The sequence below is a fragment of the Anas platyrhynchos genome, chromosome 1, assembly GCF_047663525.1.
Source record: "Anas platyrhynchos isolate ZD024472 breed Pekin duck chromosome 1, IASCAAS_PekinDuck_T2T, whole genome shotgun sequence".
NCBI classification, from domain to species: domain Eukaryota; kingdom Metazoa; phylum Chordata; class Aves; order Anseriformes; family Anatidae; genus Anas; species Anas platyrhynchos.
In genome coordinates this window covers 76,505,654-76,527,855 of record NC_092587.1, presented here as the reverse complement: position 1 = coordinate 76,527,855, position 22,202 = coordinate 76,505,654, and the positions used below count along the sequence as shown (strand labels likewise).

At 36.7% G+C, this 22,202-nt stretch overlaps 1 protein-coding gene across 1 annotated transcript in view; it reads right to left on the bottom strand.

The window, feature by feature from the left end:
- Positions 1-277: 277 nt before the first annotated feature.
- The window catches only part of ETNK1 (ethanolamine kinase 1), a 35,363-nt gene continuing 13,438 nt past the window's right edge, over positions 278-22,202 (bottom strand). The window contains exons 4-8 of the mRNA XM_027449994.3: positions 19,047-19,189; positions 12,878-12,961; positions 10,488-10,648; positions 8,732-8,805; positions 278-7,175 (exon numbers count right to left, since the gene is read on the bottom strand). Coding sequence (XP_027305795.1) covers positions 7,103-7,175; positions 8,732-8,805; positions 10,488-10,648; positions 12,878-12,961; positions 19,047-19,189 — 535 coding nt within the window. The 3' untranslated portion in view covers positions 278-7,102. The remainder of the gene's footprint in view (positions 7,176-8,731; positions 8,806-10,487; positions 10,649-12,877; positions 12,962-19,046; positions 19,190-22,202) is intronic.

Here is a 22,202-nt window from a genome sequence, read left to right as displayed (position 1 = left end):
ACCCCCACTGACAGTCATGTTCCATCTACTTCCTGCCTTCCAGATATGCGAACTTAGTAAGTGACCATGACTATTTAATATGCAAAAGTGTCAGGAGTCAACTCCATGCAAGCCAACTACTGGCTGCTCAAAGCACTTCACTTTCAGATTCATTGTTAATCCTAGAAAGAAGTATGCATCTTAACAGAAGTCAAAAGCCTTTAAGAACTCTTAAGTATTCCAAAGAAAGTGTTTTCAAATCTGTGGAAAGCAAAAGCATCACAGAATATGCTAACAGTGCAGTTAGAAACAAACTTTATTGTTGCAGTTTGAAATTATTTACACAATATAAATCTCTTTGAAAGGTACATTACTTCATTTAATCAGTGGTAGAAGGCCTTATAATATAGCTTCAGTAACATTTAGTTCAAAAGAAATACAGTTCACTCCAATGGATAAATGATGCATCTAAACTCCACAACATACAAGAAGGGTCATGGGGGCTTACAGGGAGGATGACAGTGCTGGAAGATGATCAAAGGTTGCTTTTTAAACTGAACTTATTTTATTCACAGCACATAAATTGATTCATGTTTAAAAGAACACTGGAAAATATGCAGTGAAAAAAGACACAAAGGAATATATCCCTAATATGCTATGGCCCTGTTTCTGCAAGTATTTAAAGGGTTTTAGATAGCTGGATTAAGAGGCTTGAGACAGAACCAATGAATCTAGCTTTTAAGTCATATTAAAGATTGGATACATTCTCGGTGCTGAGACTATTCAAAGCACTTGTGTACAAAGCAGTGTTACTGACTACTGCAGATTGTATTTGAGATACAACATGTTAGGAACAACATTTGTACCAAAAAAAAAAAAAAAAGGAAAAAAGTCTGTCACACTTGATACCTACCTTTTCTTGATAAATTAAAAGTTACTTTCACCAAAAGCTAAGAAATATTTTTACCAATTTCCTCTGCATTTTATGGCATTTTATGTTACACTTTAATGTCTCTCTTCCATGGTCTTTCACCTTGTGTTTTGCACAGATCTATGCTATATAGAAAAAAATACTTAACAGAAAAATGCTGTTTTAATTCAACAACAATAGGCTAGTGCAGTACCTGAATGTATTTCAACATTTATTTTTAAACTTCATTAGATTTCCAGTAACATGTGCTTTCTAACCGTTTGCACAGCTTTTAATTCCCACTAGATTTTCCCTAGGTCCATGAGCATAAAAATCAAACATTTTTGGGAGCTGCGCATATTAAAATTCCACACAATAGGGAACCTGAGACAGGTGTTCAACAATTTTTCAGATGCTACAGAAACAACTTGTATAAAATCTTGTATCAGAAATTTGTTAACCTGGTAAAGTCTGGCCACGTGTTCTAAGGTCAGACTTCAGGCCTATTCCAGTCAGTTTTTATAATCTATTTAAGGAGGATACTGATTATTAAAGAATCTCATACAGAAAACCACATACACTGTTAAATAAGTGAAAAAGCCCAACCCAAAACACACTTGAAGTGTTGCAAATTAATGAGCTGCACACAGATCTTAAGATAGAGGTTATCTTTTACAATGTCTCTTCCCTTTCCATCCCCTAAATTGACTGGTTTCTAGTCAAGGCAACAAACTGTACAGATCGCTTGGAAAAGTCACTATAAAAATTAAGCAATGCTTTTTGCAATGTTTCACATCACTTAACGCACCTCCATGCAAATGGCACATACAATTTGCATGTTTTCCTTTCCAGTCCAGGGATCTAAAGGCCACAAAGAAGTTGGTTTATTCTGACATGCCTATCTAGGTTTGCATGGTTTCTCACTGCCAAGAGTTCCTTTAACTTATGTGGCTGGCTAACAAAAGACCTGCCTTGCACAAGACCAAAGGTCATGGCTTTTTATCTTTTATATCTAATGAAAACAATCAGCATGTAACCTACAGTAATAAAAAAGGGGGGAGTCAGCTACAACACTGCTCAGCACCAGCCTGACATTACCTGTAGATTTGATCAAAAGCCTTCTGGTTCTGCTACAATAGTTACAACCTGGCAGGTGTGGAAGAGATAAGAGCCAGTAGCTAATTCCAGTAGTTGAGTAATCATATAAGCACACCTCAAAAGGCATTTAAGAACAAGAACGTTAAAACATGTCAAGAATAGACAGCTACCTAAAATAAACAGATAGGACGTGGCCAGCCTCCTCTATAAACTACAGGAAGACTACCCCAAGCCAGAGATTATATTCTCATTGGTTATAGAAAAGTTTTCTTCAATTAGAAAAGCAATTACCCTATTATAAGACTCCTTTTGGCAGGAATTAAAAAAAAAAAAGTGTAAGCTTTTGCTAGCTAGCAAATATTTTAGAAAAAATCTGAACTGTGAAACAAACTTTCCCAGTTTGTTCTTGTCCTTAAACCATGCAATAAGCATACTCAATACTTTGCCACATGAAAAGCTGAAGCTCTAATTCCCATGTGAACTTTCTTTTTACTTGTACTTACTGAGCCCACCCTGCCTCTCAACTAACGCTTCTATGACAAACTCAGTTCCAAGGACCTCAGTAATGGTAAATGTCAACACCGATAAGCATGTGTACCTTACATCTGGTGCAGGTAGAGCTGACAATGTACAAACCGTATCAAAATCGATTTGTCAGATGGACAATGAGATTTGCACACTGGCGTTTTCCAGCAGAATTTTTAAAATACAACAGTGACAAGAACAGACTAACATCTTGAAGCACACTATGTAGTTCAAAACTGACAGTGAAAGGCAACAGTAACAAAATACAATTGGGTATTTGAGGACAATTAGACTATACCTCACTTCAAGATCAAAGGCCTCTTCAGCAAGGGACTTTACACAAAATAATTCTGATGAGAAGTCATATACCAATAAAGTAGAACAATTGTAGTCAAAAAGTAAGTATTAATGATTAAGTATGGAAAGGAAGCTTTTATATTCACATTTCCCCCAACAAACTACGGTTTGGGGGTTGTGGAGGGAGCGCAGTGCACACAGGAAGAATACCTCCTCAGATAAGTTTCAAATAGTCTAAAGGGACTACCAATAGTTCTAGCGTGGAGAAAAATGACTGGCAGAACTATCTGAGTGATCTGGAGGGTTATTATAAGCATTTACAAGTTAGCAACTAATCCTATAAGTCTATATCCACCAAAAACATTTAAGTTAGGAGACTTCTATCACAACTAATTCAATCGCTGTCACCACAGGAGCGCACACTTAGGAGTACTTCAATTCAACATGCTTATGTTTAGAAGTCACCAGCATTCAAGAATGTATAAGAAATTTTTGGAATTTTAAGTAAACATTTGAACAGCCTTCTGTATACCATAGGTACTTACATGTACCTCTGATATTGTTTGCGCTATTAGACTTTCTTTTTATTTTAGTATCAATTACTTTATTCCCAGAATCGTTCCCAAGAGCAAGATGTTAAAAAGCCAACAGGGGAAAAACAAAAGACACTGGGTGCCCAAGGCTATACGCGAACAAAAAAGTATTATGCTCTGTTACAGGTCATTTTAACAAAAGAAGTCAGCACACAGTTAGATTTCTTCTTTACATCAAAATTTCTACAAAATAGGAGAGAATACAATGCAATTCACAAGTCCATAAAAGCAAGGTACAGTACAATTCACACTAATTTACAAATGGTTATTTACACTGTTGTATATACATATACAGTCAGACCAGGTTAATGCAAATTTGGTAATTCCTTTTTAAATGCAAATCAAGTGTAAATGAAGGAATTTAAAATTATAAGAGAACAGATTAGTTATTCATAAATCTTTAATGACCTAAGAAATTAAGCACTGATTAGCCAGATCTGACTGCAGAAATGAGAAGAAAAAAATTCACACTATTCTGCTTTACAAAAGCAACCAGGCCACTATGGTCTATTGACTTGATGCTATTTATGCAAGAATGCCATTATTAATAATCCTCTTTATATTTACAATGTAGGTCTAACTACAATAAGAATTATTGATGTTGGCATTCATGCCCTTAGCTTAACATAAAGGCAACAGAATATCTTCTTGGCAAGTCACAGTCAAAACTACTTACAGGATGTTTCTAGAGCTCAGTCTTTTTATCTTTCTTTTTTTTTTTTTTTGTCCTCCTTCAAACATCTTAAATTGCTATTAAGAGACTGAGAAAAACTAGAAAAACTAATTGAAACAAGTCCATGTTCTCTAGTTTGGTGCTTTAGTACCTAACTTACATTCAGAATGTCCTGTATTCACAGTTTCAAGCTACCTTATAATTTGCAATACTTTTGCAAACTACTGCTTCAAATTTAATGAGTCTGTAAATATTCCTTTGCAAGTGAGAATATCTGAGTGCTACTGGCTAAATTTGATGTGGAACAAGAATCAAGGTAACTGGCATTTCATTTTCAGAAATAGTTTACAGTATTTTCTCAGAACTTTTACCAGGAATTGTTTTAATCTGTACTTGTCTTGAGAGAAAGCTGATGCAAAGCAGTATTTAAGTGTATAAAATGAACTTCAACATGCAAAATGAAAGCCTCTATCAGTACTGCAAAGTTGACCACTAACCTGCGATAATCCTTGTGCTTCTTCAAAGTGGCTCAGAAAAAGCATGCAGTATTTACTATCTGCTTGAAAGTGCTTTCATGGGATTCAGTGGAACTTGACAGCTCCACAATAATGAGATTGAGCTGCACTCATGAAGAGCTTTGGTTCTGCAGAAGCAAGTTTCCACTCCTACAGTTATTGCTACTTGAGCTATATAAACAAAATACTACTGAAAAAAAAAGATACATTAACTCCAAACTTAAATAGAGCTGGTACTTGAAAAGGGAATGTGGATTGCCAGCTGTTGGGAAAGTTAGACAGGATCTGTCAAGTGGTGGATTTCCCAAGAGCAAGTGAACTTCACAGCCTCTTTCACGTAATTTACAAACACAAAGCAACATCGCCAGAAACAAAGCCAGCATCTGAAGAATAGTAATCAAGTCCTAAATTTTTTTTATCAACCTTACTTCCAAAGACATCTTGCTGAACTTAAAGGGACTACACACCAAGACAGCGGGGTATTATTTGAAGTATCTCAATCATGCCTAGAGGGAGAAAGTATGGAACACAAGAGAGTCTTCAGTGAGCTTTTATGAGCTCTAGCAACATCCTCAGTATCTGCTATAAATGAAAATACATTAATTTTAGCTATGCTTCTATTTCACTACTGAGAAAATTTGTCCAGCATAGTAGCCTTCAGCTAAAAAATGCTAACAGAAAGGTTTACCCAACTTCAAGTTACAAAAAAAATCCCAGTTATCCCATTTGTACTACAGTTTAAGGTTTTGACTGAAGGAAATAAAAAAATGGAAACATTTGGAGATGAATATAAACAAGTTAAGAGAAAACAAACAAACAAACAAACTGCTTTTGTAAAATAACAGAATGCCATTCAAGATGGTCTTTCAAGGTGAAAATTTTTCATTCACATTAACTTTGTCCTGAATCAAAAATTTTGTAAAGCACTGTGTATGTATATGTTATTTAAATGTGTATGCACACACACATAACAGTATGTCATAAAGCAATTTTGAATAAATATCTTTGCCAGAGTCTCTACAAAAGACCCCCCCATAATATTTACTCTTCAGGTAAGTTTGTGTTTGCATGTGTATATGTACACACACAGACTTTGTACATGTGGGCACTTAAGCGACCAAAGTGCAAAGTTTTTCCAGAGTTGAGTATATGCCTGCCCAACTCCAAACCGCCTTGTTGGGTTTTATTTTTGTTGTGGGTTTCTTTTTCCCCCCCCCGCTTCAGATTTAAAGCCTCTTTTCCACTCAAACTTACATACGGTTTTCTTCAGTAAACATTTTCTTTTCTATTCACATTTTGTGATCCAGACCATTCTTGGTATAATAGCTATAAGGAGATGTGTGTGATGATCAAAGCCCCATTGTTCAAGTCATACTTTTTCATGTTATCCTTCAGACTGGAGACTTTGAAAAATAATTTGCTGCCACAGAAGAAAAACAGACATACAGAATTTTCAACTACAGGACCAAGCATTTAAGACTAGAATCCGAGGTTAGAAGGTGACAGAGCAGAAGGAAAAGACATCAACAATACACAAACTGTAAACCTAAGTGTCTTGCTCCCCAGTGCAACAGGATCTCTGTTCACTGATCTTCAGTTCAATAGTCCATTCCATTAGACACTGCTGAAGCACATCAGAGACCAGAATAGTGTTCAAATTTTGAATCAAGTTTCAAAAAGGAATACAGATTTTGGAATAGTGGTCTTTTGTTTAAAAAATACACTTAACAAGCAGCTTTCCTACAGAAGTTAGAGATGGTGCATTCCCATCTAACACTGATGGTACAGAGTCTCAGATAATCTGATGGCCACAGAACTTTCACATTTCTACAGCTTAACACACAGAAAGGAAAGCCAAAAAAAATTTTTTTTTTTTTTTTTTTTTTTATCATTTCAGCAACCAGGTTGATTCTTATACAAAAGATAAGTACCATAATATGGAAAGCTAACTTTTTTTTTTTTTTAAAAAAAAAAAAAAAAAAAAAAAAAAGATCATCCTAACCTTTTCCCCTAGTTACTACATACTAGTGGACCAGTATCTCAGTCACATTTTGCCTGTATAGATCTAAAAGGTTAATATCCTCCGACTGTGCAGATCTCTAATATAAGTTAATGCAACTCAATAAAATAAGCTGTTAAACAAATCCTTTGGAACAACTTCACTGTCTGCACCCAACTTTTACAAAAACTGATGAAAGCAGCAATGGAATCATGTTAAACTTATAATAAATAATTCACATACAACATGTTAAATTACGAAAAAGGATTAAATTGCCATTTCTACAACTTTTTATAGATTTAGCAAGTTTCTAATCCATTTTTATATCAACAGCAGTACGTATGTTCTTCATATTAAATTTAACATTGAAGGACTGTTTAGAGGCATTATTTATAAAGCAAGAACCACCAAGTGAGCATTACAGAACTTCAACAAATGTTTAGCTTTTTTTCCAGTATCCATTCTCAGAAAAGATTCAGGGGTTGTCTATCCACTTGGTAACTTTATTCCTCTTTACTCAGGAAGAGTTAATGCCGTGACTTCCAGCTTCATTTTGAAATACTGGTTAAAACGAACAATTGCATACCTATTCAAATGGAGAAAGATCTGAAGTTAAGAGCAGACAATTTCTCACACAGAAACAGGAACGCTAGGGCTACTCAGAAGTGTACCTATTCCAGACCCATTCCCAATGCTAACCCATAGCCGCTGCCAAAGGAAGAAATTAAGAATAGAGCACCCTTATTATGGTACTTCTATCACCACCCCTCCCAGCTTGCTGAAGTTTGAAAAACAGATGTTGGTTTGGTTGCAGATGTGGTGTTTTCATGCTTAACAGACTGTCCAACAATTGACAGCTACAATACTAAGATTAATCTTGTTCATTGCAAGAATGCCATTTTATTCAAAACTGCAACATTTTTGAGTTCTATCACCTGCGCTTTTTACTTGTATTTTTTGTGCCATCTAGCGGTTATTAACAAGTACTTCTACTTGGGAATAACTAATCACAAAGCCACAGAAGAGATTCATATTTGTATCATTTACAATAGCACAACTAAGCATAGTAAGCTGTCTTAGTCATTAACAGAAAAAAATTCTAAACCGAAGCAGTCTCTCATGCCAAGCAAAGTGATTAACTTTATCACTTCTCCGAGTCTCCAAAAGACTCAAATTCCTCTGCTCACTGTAAGCATTAAAAAAAAGTGCCAACATCTACCTGAAACAGAACTATTAGTCAATTAGTCAGTATCTCAGTAGATGGAACTTAAGATTCATTGACATTATGTAGATTCTTTCAAAAAATTTGGAATTTCTATGATCAATACTTCATATGGTAAAAAGCTCTCCTGTACAAGAGCCCCATTTCTCATTTTCTGCAGTTAGAAATGTAGGTCTCCTGACAGACAGTGTACCACATTGACCAACTCTGTTTCTGTGCTTTTCTCTTGTCAATAAAAACTGTTAATGCTTAAAAACATTTACTCCTCGATTAAGTTCCTTGCTCTGTTATACTATGTATTTTAGCCCAAAGGTGCGTTGATCAGAGGGCTGAAGAAAGGCTGAGAGAACTGGGGATGTTCAGCCTAAGAGACAGCTCTGAGGTGACTTCATCACAGATTGCCAATACTTAAATGGGGATAATAAAAAATACAGAGAATTTTTTGCTCAATCAGATAATGGCAGGACGAGGGGGAATGGTATTAAACTAAAAGAAGGGAGACTTAAATTAGATGAGGCCAGTGAGACACTGAAACAGGTTGCCCAGAGAAGTTGTGGATGCCCCATCCCTGGAGGTGTTGAAGATCAGGTTAGATGAGGCCTTTGACAACCTGGTCTAGTGGATGGCACCCCTGCCTAGAACTAGATGATCTTTGAGGTCCCTTCCAACTAAGCCATTCTATGATTAAGTTCAAGAACTTGGAGGGGTACAAGTAAAAAGTTCAAGACGGGGGGGAAGGCGGGGGGAGGACAAACAGCTTTTACTGTCTTGTTTTCTCTTTAAAAAGAGATAGTATGATCACAGAGACCAGCTTTGTTGCTCACACATCAGTTTCTGATAGCTGGGATACTGAACTAGATGGTCCCACAAGTCCCTTCCAATCCCACTTATTCCATTATATATATAGCAAGTACACTTACCCTAAAAAATCAAAGTCAATGGTGGAATACTTGGCTTGAATTAGAGCCCACAATCCCCAAAAGAAGTGGGAAGCCTAAAGGAAAAGAGAGTAGGTAAAGATTATTATTATATAAAAAAGTATAAAAAGTATTTAAGCACATTCTCCCATTGAGACACAATTATCCACAGAAGAACACTCCAAAAAAAACCCCAATCTTTTTGTTAACTTAGTTGATCTCTCATTACCAAAGAGACTGGTAAACAAGTATTATAAAATTAATGGCAAGGGAAATCCATTGGCCTCCCAACTCTCCTCCATGTTTCTTTTCCAAGAAAATTAATGCTGCATTTGTGAGACAGGTCAACAGGTCATCTATTAAGTAAACTGTTGTGCAATTGTATACCTCATGTTAAAAAACAGAAAGAGAACTACTTCTTTTGTTGCTTACTAAACATCTTACGGCAGTTACTATCCTACATTTACTCAACCTAACATATATAAAGAATTCCTTTTGAATCTGATTACCCCCTTAAACCATTTTAACTACAACTCACTTTCAATACCAACTTGGACAAAGACATGATCTTAAATTCCTCAGAATTTATACAAATTTGTCATCTGCTCCAACCATACTTCCTTTACTACTCCAGATGCATAGTCTTGGAGACCTATGCTCAATTTCTGATTGGAAGTATGGATTACATGAATGATAGGTAATAGATATAACTGCTAAAATATTTGTTCTACAGTTCATCTGAAATATATGTAGCAGACATGAGCTTGATAATCTCCTTGTAGAAGACATTTTTGGACCACCCAGGTTACAAGCGATATGCTTCAGAATTCTGTTCAGTTAATAACTGTCTACAATAATAACCTAAACCACTTCCTAGAGCTTGCATATAACACTTTACTATAAGTACAGAAGATGCATGCATGCCTGAAAAAACCTTAAAACAGCAATCATTATAGGTAAGCGTGGATCTTTCCTGTACCTCTAAGTTTTGATAACTTTGTCTGATAGTGAGCAGTTTGGAGCTTTACACCAGCAACTATCAATTTCAGTTTATATGTTCCCTTAACGATTTTTTTTTGTCATCTTACTGCTACAAAGAAAAGATCGCCTCAGACCCCCTGGAATCTCTTGCCAACTCAGGGACTCAGTTCAATTAACAGCCAAGAGCAATCCTTGCTTAAAATCTCATCTCCTTTTCTAATACTCACTGCCTCAAACTTCCATAGAACAGATTAAGGAAGGTGTTTATATTATAAATATATATAATATAAATATATAAATATATATATAAATATAAATATAAATATATAAATATAAATATATTTAAAATATATTTATATATTTTTATATATATATTTATATTTATATATTTATATATTTATATTTATATTTATATTTAAATATTATATTTTAAATATATTTAAAATATATTTATATATTTTTATATATATATTTATATTTATATATTTATATTTATATTTATATTTATATTATATATATTTATAATATAAACACCTTCCTTAATCTGTTCATATATATATATATATGTATATGTGTATGTATATGTGTGTGTGTGTGTGTATATATATATATATATGTATGTATGTATGTATATGTATATGTATATATGTATGTATATATGTATGTATACGCACATACCACAGCACTCACATTAAGAAATTAGCAATTACATTTCCCACAGAGTAGGTAAGCTTCTCTACAGCAGTGAATATATTCAAGCACAAAGACTGTTATTTACCAGTGCAAACTGATTGACTTGAACATATAGAACTTCAACTTCCTTTTCACTAACTTCTGTGCCAAATCCTTTATATTCTTTGTAGGCCTCAAGGTAAGATCTCAGCCATTGTTCCTGTAATTCTCTGTTGGGATAAAGGCTGTAGTCTACTTCGTTTACTCCTAGAAAAAGAAAATGAGTATTAGAATCTTAAGGCATCTAAAAAGGAACATCAGAATCACCTAACTGGACTACTCATCCCTCACCCTCGATCCTCTCCCCCTGCCAGCACAAACACAGACTGATGCGGACAAACATCATTACTTTTGCTTTGGCCTGATTTTATCAGTTACAAGTCAGCAAGAGTTTGTCACATAAGAATTACAAAGCATTCAGCGTAGAAGAAAGTTTTATGCTCTGTTCTCAGCCACAAACATACTCTACAAGTGTTTTGAAATTCAACAAGTTTGGCTTTGAGAGAAGCCTCTGGGAAAAAAGTTTGCACTGCAAAGCAAAACCCTCCCATGCATGTCAACCAGGGTCTTATATGCAACATTATCTAAAGCTGAATCCAGATACATACACATTGTCAGCAATAAAGCTGACAAAAAAGCTTTTAAGGCTAAAACTTCATTAGAAGTCTACCCCTCCCCTTCTACAGGGAGTTGGTAGAATTACGAATCTTATCTTCATAACCGCTCTTTTTTCCTGTTCTTCTTCATGGCATGTGGCTCCAAATCTACCTATACTGGAGATGCTCAACCACATTCAGAGTCTGCCAGGAGTTCTGAGACCCAGATCACAGTTGACTCTTACTGACTATCGATTGCCATAGGACATGGAAATATATTCTATCCACAAAGCAGGATTAAAAACACATTGCGTTTGAAGAGCCATTCTTAGCCATGCTTCTTCTTCCTTTGAGACACCTTCTTGGTCTCCTTTCCTCTCTGTATTACTTTCCACAGGATTAAGTTGCACGTATATGTAGTAAAATAGATACTAAACATACTCCTGAGAAAGTAAGCATGTTTGCCACGAAACATGCCATTATGAGGCACATGCAATAGAAGCACTCTATCCTGAAAGCACTGAATTTGAGATAGCATGCAGAATGCACTACGGAAGTATTAGATCTTCTGTACAGGTGTATCAGTAAAGAGGTCATAAGTATGCAGCTCTCTCTTGCACAGGGAAAGTTGCTTAACCTCACTGGAAGATTGCATGCCACAAATAAGTGTTATTCTTTATGGTCACATGGTTATGGCCATACCTGCTACTGCTGTTGGTGGCCATTACAATGACATTTCCATACCTAAGTCACCTTAAGTTCTATTCTACAAGCACTGCAATCCTACAGGCACTGCAATCCCCTAGCACTTAGAACTCCTTCTCATGTCAGATATACTCAAACACAGCTTTAAAAAAAGTTCAGATTTGTACTGGATGGATAGAGAATATGAAAGGTGAAACAACTCTTCTTCAGTGGCAAAAAAAAGGCTTGTAGAGTATTCTTAGCATAGTTAGCTCTTCAAAGATGTACTCAGACTCTCAGAGGTCCCAGACAAAATAAGTTGAAAGTTTTCAAATATATTTTGTAAAGAACTTATTTCCTAGATACTTAAAATTATCAAGCATATACTCTGAAATCTAAAAAGTTACCTGGACTTAAGATTTATTTTGAGAAACAATGACAGGTAAGTTAAGGCTCCCATTTTCACCATACTGCACTTTCCATCTATACCAAACATTACCTAGGTTTTGCCTATAGCCCCATACTGTGAAATAACACAGCACACGCTCAAGGCTATTTGTCTTACGGAGTGAAGGGAACAGGCATTCACCGAAAGAAATTGAACGACTTAATGCAGGAATCTATCTGCCACTTACTGCTAAAACCTGGCTTTTTATTCTATCACATAATCTTAAGCCTTTACCACTCCAGTTTAGCGTGACTCAAGGGCAAGTACTTAACAAACACACAAAATAAACAAGAAACCGTAGAAGTCTGCTATTTGGAACTGTGGAATCATACAATATATTCTACATTTGGTAATATATATACACACATACACATACATACACACACACGCAAACACATGTATGCTGTAGAAGATATATGTGCAGTATTTCATTCTGGCGTGCTGAGTCTCTGCTGGGCAATTTCACAGAATGACAGTTAACTGCAAAGACTTAAGACATTATGTTCCATTTCTGGGCTACCAGAGCTGTAAAGGAAGGGTATAACTGTGGCTTGCAAATAGAGACCAGTACACATGTTTTGATACCATTGTCTTAACAGCTATATAAATATCTACGGAGAAAAGAGAAAAACAGAACATGCTACAAGAATGAGAAATCAGTGTTTTTTTCAGTCAAGTTTACCTTTACCTCAAAAATCCAATTTTTACCTGCAAATTCATTGAAGTGATTGCCAATGTCATAAGCCAGGTAGTTGTATCCAGAGTACTCATAGTCTATGAACTGCACATCACCTATGTGAGACAACAGCAGCAACATCAGAATCCACATTTAACAAATTCACGGCCCTAATCCTTTGGTGTCCTCTGAAGTTTTAGTGGAAAAAAACCCACAAAAAAACCCTCACACACCCACCTTATTTGTACCCAGTTGTGTGCACTCAGACTTCACAGGGTAAGGCTGTGATTTTTGTGGTATAAGACTTCTTTGAATATTGATTCAAGAAAGCTCTTCAATAATTACCTACAGTTTACAGCTCTCTACTTTTACTCTGAATAGCAGAATTTTAATTTTAACTTCTACCACACGAGGGCATCCATTACCTTCCAAATAAAATATATGGCAGAAAATCCTTTGTTTAAGCTTTATGAGGAAATTGCAGACCAATTTTTCCCTATTTACTCTCAGAAAAGTGTGCAACCATGGTAGATTAACAGGTTGCAACGTGTTGGTATTTTCTTTTTGTACATTAGTATTTCCCCTTTGCCCAACCTCACTTACAAAAAGGACTATTCTCAAATTGTTGCATTTTTTAAATTGGCTTAAACTAGTCTCAAGACACTGAGAGACCACTCTTCAAAACAGTGAGACTATGTAGTGTTATATAGACAAGGACTGACGATAAGGGATGATAAGGTGGCAACAGTCCCAACTGTTTCCAACTTACTTGCTAACTTTTATACTACACAGTGTTTTTACCTATAGGTAAGCTGGGAAAAGTGCTTCACTCAAGATGGTAAAGCACTGAACCTGCTCAAGAATGTTTACACGACAGCAAGCAGTCAAGGTATCAATAACCTGGAATAATTAGGTAAAACTACAGCTCTTGTATTTTAAGGGAAATCAGAAGAGACAGCAGAAATAGAAGCGATGGGTTAACTTAACTTCTGTTCACAAGAGCTTAAAATGTACAAGTTATGAGCCACTGTGCCAAAATAGGTAACTTTCACAGTTGCACTCTTTCCTTTTCTGTGGCCACTCTTTCAAAGACTAGCTGCATATTTACTCAACAAAATATTACAATGAACAATCCTGTTAGCCTGACCTAGAATACACTTATAGATACTAACTACCAGATCTCTAGATATATATAAAAAAAAAAAAAAAAAAGCAGATTAAGAATACTACTCATATATTTCCTAGGCTAAGGACTTTAAGTGGCTAATATACTGCCTCCTTAGGATTTATGAACACTGCACGTATCAAATACAATAGCTTTGCCAGATGTATGTCCCAAGCAAGATAAGACAGAATAACTGTTAGAAGTGTTCCTTATATCTATGCAGTTCATCATTACCACATTTGAAACACATCAACATTTTCCAAATTCATCCATCTAAGTACTTATAATTGAAGTTAAACCCCACAACACCAACAAAATCACTTAATCACAATCCTCCAAGTCAGGTTTACCCTTGCTTCCACAGAAAAAGAGGATTGCTTACCAAGGTTATGAGGTTAAACCTTTTAGGCTCTGACAAACCAACATGAGAATGCAAAGTGGCAAGCTCCTCCCAGGAAAATCTTGTTGGCAATGGAAAATTGAAGGGTCTGAAGGGACAAGAAGTTTTACAGCAGCTGCAGCCAAGATCTTATGATACTGTCACAGATCAACTTCTGCCACTGCTTGACTGGCAGACTCATACACTTGTGCTTCTCATTGGTTCTTTAGTACTTCTTTTAAAACAAACACCTGTAAGTTACAAGCCAGTCAAAATGCACAGCCCAACCCTGGTTAATATTCTGCTACACAACTGACCTCTTGACACCCCCCACCCTTCCGTTATTAAATGTTGATTGTATTCTGAGTTTCCCTCCCCCCCATAGATGATACAAACATGGTACGTAAAAGTCTGCTTGCAGAATATCAAAGGAATATACTTTAAATTTCTTTAATGTACAAATTTCATCTTGAACATACCTGTATGTGCCACTATGGTTTTTTAATTCAGCTAACATTTAAATTTTACTTCCAGTTATAAATAACAGTATTACAAAGTCAGAAATTGAATCTAACTGGATACGGATGACGCTGTTACCAGGCACTCTCCCATGGGGAAGTGCATGTGAACAAGTGATGTGAAGCCTTTGGTCAGTGCATTTAAGTAGCACAGACAATACCACCTCAAGGCAGCAACAACGGCATATGTAAACTGAAGCAGACGAAGAAAACTTGGCACGCCCATATTTGGTAAGATGAAACTTCAAAGTGAAAATGTCTCTTTCTGACTCATGCTACTGAGGAACTCACCTTAAATTTGATTTTGGCATAAAATACTCAAGGGCGCAACTTTCTTCTATAAAGAAAGCAAAAGCTTAATGTTCATATGCATTATGCATTTATGAAGTGACACATCTCAGCTACCTTCATTTAGAAGAAGCAGAAGAACCTTTACATTTACTGTTTAAATATCCACAGCATCAGAAGCTACTTTTAAGATTTACTGCAGCTCATACCACAAAGGCACTGCTAGAAAGACGTGGGTTACACAAGCAGTTGATCAGTTAGCTTTTGTTCTGAGGTTTTAAATAAACACAGTATTTTTACATTCCACTGTTACTACTGGGAGCAGGGAGACCAAAAACAGGATGGTCTAAGTGCACTTGGATTTTATTGAAGTGAGCCATTATTTAAAAGTAAGCTCTATCATCTTTCTGGAGCAGCTACTGTTATCAACAGGAATAAAGATGTCAAGAAATTTGCATTTCAAATTAAGACATTCCTTTCATCAAGGGAGCTAGTACTATAGGCAACAATCTAATCTATGAACACCACATAAAATTCCAAAATGGAAATTGTGTTGTATACATCAGAAATAGATTCCTTTTAAATAGATCAAGAAGTAGTCAAGAGGGCATCTGTTAGATCTCCTCAGGGAACAGAAAGGTGGAAGGGGTGATGATATCGCTCTATAGCTGCCCTTCACTTTCAGTGGTTTGGTAAGGTAAACACTCAACAAGCAAGCCCTAGCTGTAGTTACCACAGCAAAATGATGTATCCTATCCTGCTCATCAGGTGAGCCACAGAGGCCCCACAAGACAGCTTCAGTAAAGACATTATCTACACCCACCAATTTTAGCTATACGTTCCCAAAATACCTTTGCAAAATTAAAACAGGTTTTTAGAGCAAAACCAGAAGCCTTAAACATACCTCAGTCTTCAGAAGCACTGAGCACCCACAGACTCCTACCAAAGATCATAGAAAACATTGGGTAGGCAGAGGGAATAAACAGAACAAAACCAGCCATCTACCTACACACTTAACTTCCTGGCAGATGAATTTAATACATTCAAAAAAAAAAAAAACACAGATATAGACAAAAGAATATTGATACTTGATCTTCTTAAACAGCAAGTATTTGAGTACTCTTAAAAGATCATGTATTTTGGAAATTCCCAACTCATGTTAAAAAAGAAAACTTGAACAGGATAAGAACAGGTCTATAAATAAGCAGTACCAAGCCAAAATATGCTTGGTGCTATCTTGCTGTCCAAATTGTAATTAAGAGCAACATGAAGCTCTGAGTTACATCCTTCAAAGAAGAGTTCACACTGATAATAATTATATGTTATGTAAAATGACACTTGTTAATTTTCATATCCTGAGTGACTAAAAACGGACATTAGCAAAGCAGCAAGAGGCCAAGTTCTCTCAGCCACAGCATGAACAAATTCATATCAGATGACTGACACTTCATTACAGGAAGCTAGCACTCAACATGCTATTCCAGTCTCATAAATAAAGTGTGAGGACATGAGACCGATTCTTCTTAAAAGCTGTATATGACAGCTATGATTTTTCTTTCAAGTCTGAAAATTTAACATTAATTTAATCCAGAGGAGAAGTCTAAAGCAAAGTATTGAGATAAGCTGCAATTGTTCTACCTGCATTGGACAAAAGTCTTAGTATCTGCTGATAGCTTGTAGCTTAAACAAAAATGTGCTGAGTAGATGCATCTTAAGCATTCACAAACATGTGAATACAGTTTTACAAACATGAATGATACAGTATCATTAAAATCCATAACTAAATTGTTTTGTGCCAGCTTCTGAAAAGCTAGATCAACATTACCAGCTCCGATCAATCTTTAATGGGGAGGAAAAAAAAAGGTAAGTAGTTCATCTAGATGAATGATTCTCTCCCCTCAGTTCCAGTTTAGGATCAGCCAACATCTTTTTGATACACAAGAGCTTTTCTAGATAACTGAGTAAATTTCATAAAAAGTCTCAGCATGATCAGTATTTGTTAGCTACCTTCATACAGTAGCTTCATCATTCCTAATGAGTCTATTTTGTGCTCTTACAAAGTAATCTGTGTATCAATCTATACAAGCTTTTGCTGTACTGAACAGAATTCCAGCAATACACATGGAGTTAATGTTGCAATTCAACTTCTAAAATCATATTCCTAATTTTTAGATTTTTCTAATAGACAGATTAGACAGTTTTTGCTCTGTAAAAAGTACACAATTAGAAAAAATCTTTCAGAAGAGAGGTACAAATATTCTACAGCTTGCATTGAGGTTTGATTACTATAAAATAGTACCATTTGTATCCAGATTACGAAAGTCTTATAACACAGTATATGTGCAACATTCAAACAAGTTGAACAATCAACCTACCTATTTTGTACTTCAAGTCTTTCTTTCCCCCCAAGTTGTTTATAGGTAGCTTGAAGCCAAAGTGCTTTACATACTCCCCCCTCCTTCCCACCCTCTCCCCAAACACTAAACACTCACACACTGGTTATTGTAGGATTGCTCATAAGTGATGCACTGCTGGCATTGTTTTTTCCTCCATTCTGTTTACAAAAAGAAAAGCATATAGCATTTGTTTTAAAAGTAGGAACTTCACGCCTATTGACCGTGACAATGAGCCTTTTAAAGGAATTCCTCTGTTTTATTTTACATTGAATCATGGTTCTACTATAAAAAGTGACTAAAAGTTACTTTTTACATTAATAGGTAATTGAGGAATACTAAAACTCAAGGTAGTTTCAGCATTGAAAATACCCACACAATAACAACAGATTTATTTTTGGTACTGTAATACCACAGCTCCAATGTGTGTGAGACCACAAGCCAATTTTTTATTCCTATTTACTTATTTCACACACTTTTGGCTGAAATACCAACGATTTACCACCGAACTGTAGTAAAGATACGAAGCTACTGAAAGGAAGAGGTCATCCTCATTACAAAAGAGTCTTAAATATCTAACCTGATGAATTTGTTGCACTTAGCTGAGCTCAGATATTTGAAAAGTAAGGCAAGTTGTGCAAAGGTAAACATTTTTACTGCACTACGGCCATTTTAACATCTTAAGTTTCCGTTTTCTTCATTTTAGCATCTTAATATCTTGTTTAATTGATTCATTTAGTAACCGAACCTCAAACCACTGAAAATCAAGTAATAAAAGAAAGTGTGGGTTTATATAAAAGTCTTACAGATTCTAGTTGAGGCATTCTTTAATAAAATTATTTAGAGTTATTTTATAATAAAAACAAAAGCAATTCATCTTCACCAAGATGTGTATTGCCTACAGCTGCTTAAATAAAGTATGTAATTAGAGAAAGAAATCTTTAAGATGCCTATGTACTTCACATAAAACAAATTGAGCAACTGAATGTGGTGCTAAGTATCACTAAAATACATAATCACAAAGCTGTCTTCCCTTGCAGCAACACAATCACAAATCAGAACAACACACAAATTACAGGAGATGTCTTTCGGTTATTTTCTATGCTTGTATGATCCCCCCCTCCTCTGCCCCCAAAACAAAGCTTTATGTGATTCAAACAGAATTACCATAAACAATTCCATACTTTGAAACCTAGTCATACAGGCAGGCTGTGGATTAACAAAATTAGTTAAAGAAAAGCAAGGAACAACATTGTCCTCTGTACAGTAACATTTAAATGAGAATCAGCTAATTAAACAACGTAGTAGTTACACAGATATCACTGCCATTACCTTGACTGCTAAAAGCTCAAGCTGAGTTCAGTTGTTACCATCACTAAAAGGACACCACTGATGTAGGAAATACAGCTACAGAATAAACAAACTAAGCCACTACTTACTGCTTAGTTCAATACCTACCTCGTTTCTTGTTGTAAATAATATTCTTACACAACAGGTCATTGTGACAGAGTACCACTGGTGATCCTAAATTTGACAGTCTTTCCTTCATCCAGGCCATCTCTTCCTGAAGAACTTGAGGACTTGGAATTTCACTTAAAAACCTTTTCAGGTGTAAGAAGTTTGAGAGTTAATTTTTAGTAGTGTGTTCCATACCAAGCATCTGTAATGAAACAACTTAATTATTTTCCTCTACATTCTAATTTCAAATAATTCAACAGATGTTCTCTCAAAATTAGGGTACTATTTCCCCTGGCACCACTGCAGTCAAATTATGACAGTTACTCTGCTCAGTCCTCCCCAAAAGCAACTCTATAAAGGTTATTTGTGTGGTAAACATAGTGGCAGACCAGCAGTTAGGTACAGAACTTGAACACAGTCCTGAACATTTCTATAGGAGTATAGATTAAAAGATTTATAGCATGAATTTCATTCACTTGTTGCTCACATTACATTACTTCCTTCAAGTACAATATGCAGTAAGTATAGATTCATCTTTTATTCCTTTAGACATAGTAAAAATACTTTGAGGTAGTCATTTTATCTTTTAGATTCTCAATTACTCTTTTTCCAGTTCTCTTTATAATTTTATGTTGTAGGAAAAAACTTTGCTAGAGTATTCTTTAATTACAACACAACAAGAGAAGCAGCTGACATCAGTGATTTCAAAGAAATTCTATAAAGAATGTTTAAGCTGGAATCTTTTAACCAAGTTAATAGGAAGTTTGATATAGTACAAACGCCTCCAAATTATGGTTTTGAAGGTTGATCTCCCTTCCCTGAGAAACACGGCCTTCAATTCCTGCTTTAAATTACAGCACTAATTTTATTTAGGCTAGCTTTTCTACCAGTTTTTGTTACTTTCTTCCCAATTTTTCAGTGACTGACTAGAATCTTCTGGATTCTTATTTTGTTAAGCTCCTAGGAAAAACAGCCTGATTTCCAAGTCTAGAGTTCTAATTGGGAATACTTTAAAAAAAAAAAAAAAAAACAGGAGAAACTGCTGTTCATACTCCATGACAACTCAAGTCTAGAATGACTGTGCAGCAGATGCCTTTTTCTTTTTACTTCTCTAGAAACCCTTTTTCAACTTATCCCATCATCTAAAACAGCCTTTTGTTAGCTTTACTTTTATGACACTCAGTTTTAGACAAGTCCTTAAACCGAACAAATGTAGGAAATAGCTAAGATTGGCAGGTTAGAATGAGCAAGAACAGTACTCCTATAACCCCAGGAAAGAAACACCATGCTTTCTGCATTCACTCCAGAACACGTGCCTCTGTGAGACTGATGGCTATCTTTTAAAGCTGTTGAGATCCAACTACCTGAAGAAATACTTTATTTAACCTTGATTCAATACTTAATCTTCATTCTTTAAATAAGGTATACAACTACTGTTAATATGCATAATATTGACAATAATGTTGCGGCCGCAGACGGGTCCCACCTATCTCTAAGGGGAAAACAGATCCTGGGCCAGGAGCTGGCAGGGCTCATTGAGAGGGCTTTAAACTAGGTAAGAAGGGGGACAGGGCTGAAATAAGGCTTGTTGGAGGTGTGCCAGGGGGAACAACGGCAAGGCCAGGGAAGAAGGCAATGGCCCAACTGAAGTGCATCTACACTAATGCACGCAGCATGGGTAACAAACACGAGGAGCTGGAAGCCATCGTGCAGCAGGCAGGCTACGACTTGGTTGCCATCATGGAGACGTGGTGGGACCACTCTCATGACTGGAGTGCTGCAGTGTCTGGCTATAAGCTCTTCAGAAGGGACAGGCAGCACAGAAGGTGTGGTGGTGTGGCTCTCTGTATCAGAGAGTGTTTTGATGTGATGGAACTTGAGGCTGGGAATAAGGTTGAGTACCTGTGGGTTAGGATCGGCGGGGAGGACAACAAGGCTAGCATCCTGGTGGAGTACGGCACTGTATGGGCTGCTGCCAGGAAAGTTAACATTCCAGCCAGACCCAGTACAGGGTCTGTTATAGACTGCCGAACCAGGATGAGGAGACAGATGAGGAGTTCTACAGGCAGCTGGCAGAAGTTGTGAAATCATCAGCACTTGTTCTTGTGGAGGACTTCAACTTCCCAGACATATCCTGGGAACACAACACAGCCCAAAGCAGTCTAGGAGGTTTCTGGAGAGCGTGGAAGGTAGCTTCCTGACACAGCTGGTTAGTGAGCCTACCAGGGGAGGTGCCTCGCTAGATCTTCTCTTCACAAACAGAGAAGGACTGGTGGGAGAAGCGGTGATTGGAAGCTCTCATGGGCACAGTGACCATGAAATGGTAGAGTTCTCCATTCTTGGAGAAGCCAGGAAGGAGACCAGTAAAACCGCTGTATTGGACTTTCGGAGGGCTGACTTTGAGCTGCTCAGGACACTGGTTGGTAGAGTCCCTTGGGAGGCGGTTCTGAAGGGCAGAGGAGCCCAGGAAGGCTGGGCGCTCTTCAAGAAGGAAATCTTAATGGCGCAGGAACGGTCTGTCCCCACGTGCCCAAAGACAAGCTGGTGTGGAAGAAGACCGGCCTGGCTGAACAGAGAGTAGTGGCTTGAGCTTAAGAGAAAAAAGAGGGTTTATAACCTTTGGAAAAGAGGGTGGGCCACTCAAGAGGATTATAAGGATGTTGTGAGACAGTACAGGGACAAAATTAGAAAGGCCAAAGCTCATCTGGAACTCAAACTGGCTACTACTGTTAAAGATAACAAAGAATGTTTTTATAAATACATCAACACAAAAAGGAGGACTAAGGAGAATCTCCATCCTTTACTGGATGAAGGGGGAAACTTAGTCACAAAAGATGAGGAAAAGGCGGAAGTGCTTAATGCCTTCTTTGCTTCAGTCTTCAGCAGCAAAACCAGTTGTTCTCTGGTATCCAGTACCCTGAGCTGGTAGAAGGGGATGTGGAACAGAATGTGGCCCTCATTATCCACCAGGAAATGGCTGGCAATCTGCTACAGCACTTGGACGTATGCAAGTCAATTGGGCCGGATGGGATCCACCCAAGGGTACTGAGAGAACTGGCAGAGGAGCTGGCCAAGCCGCTTTCCATCATTTATGGTCAGTCCTGGCTATGAGGGGAGGTCCCAACCAACTGGCAGCTAGCAAACATGACGCCTATC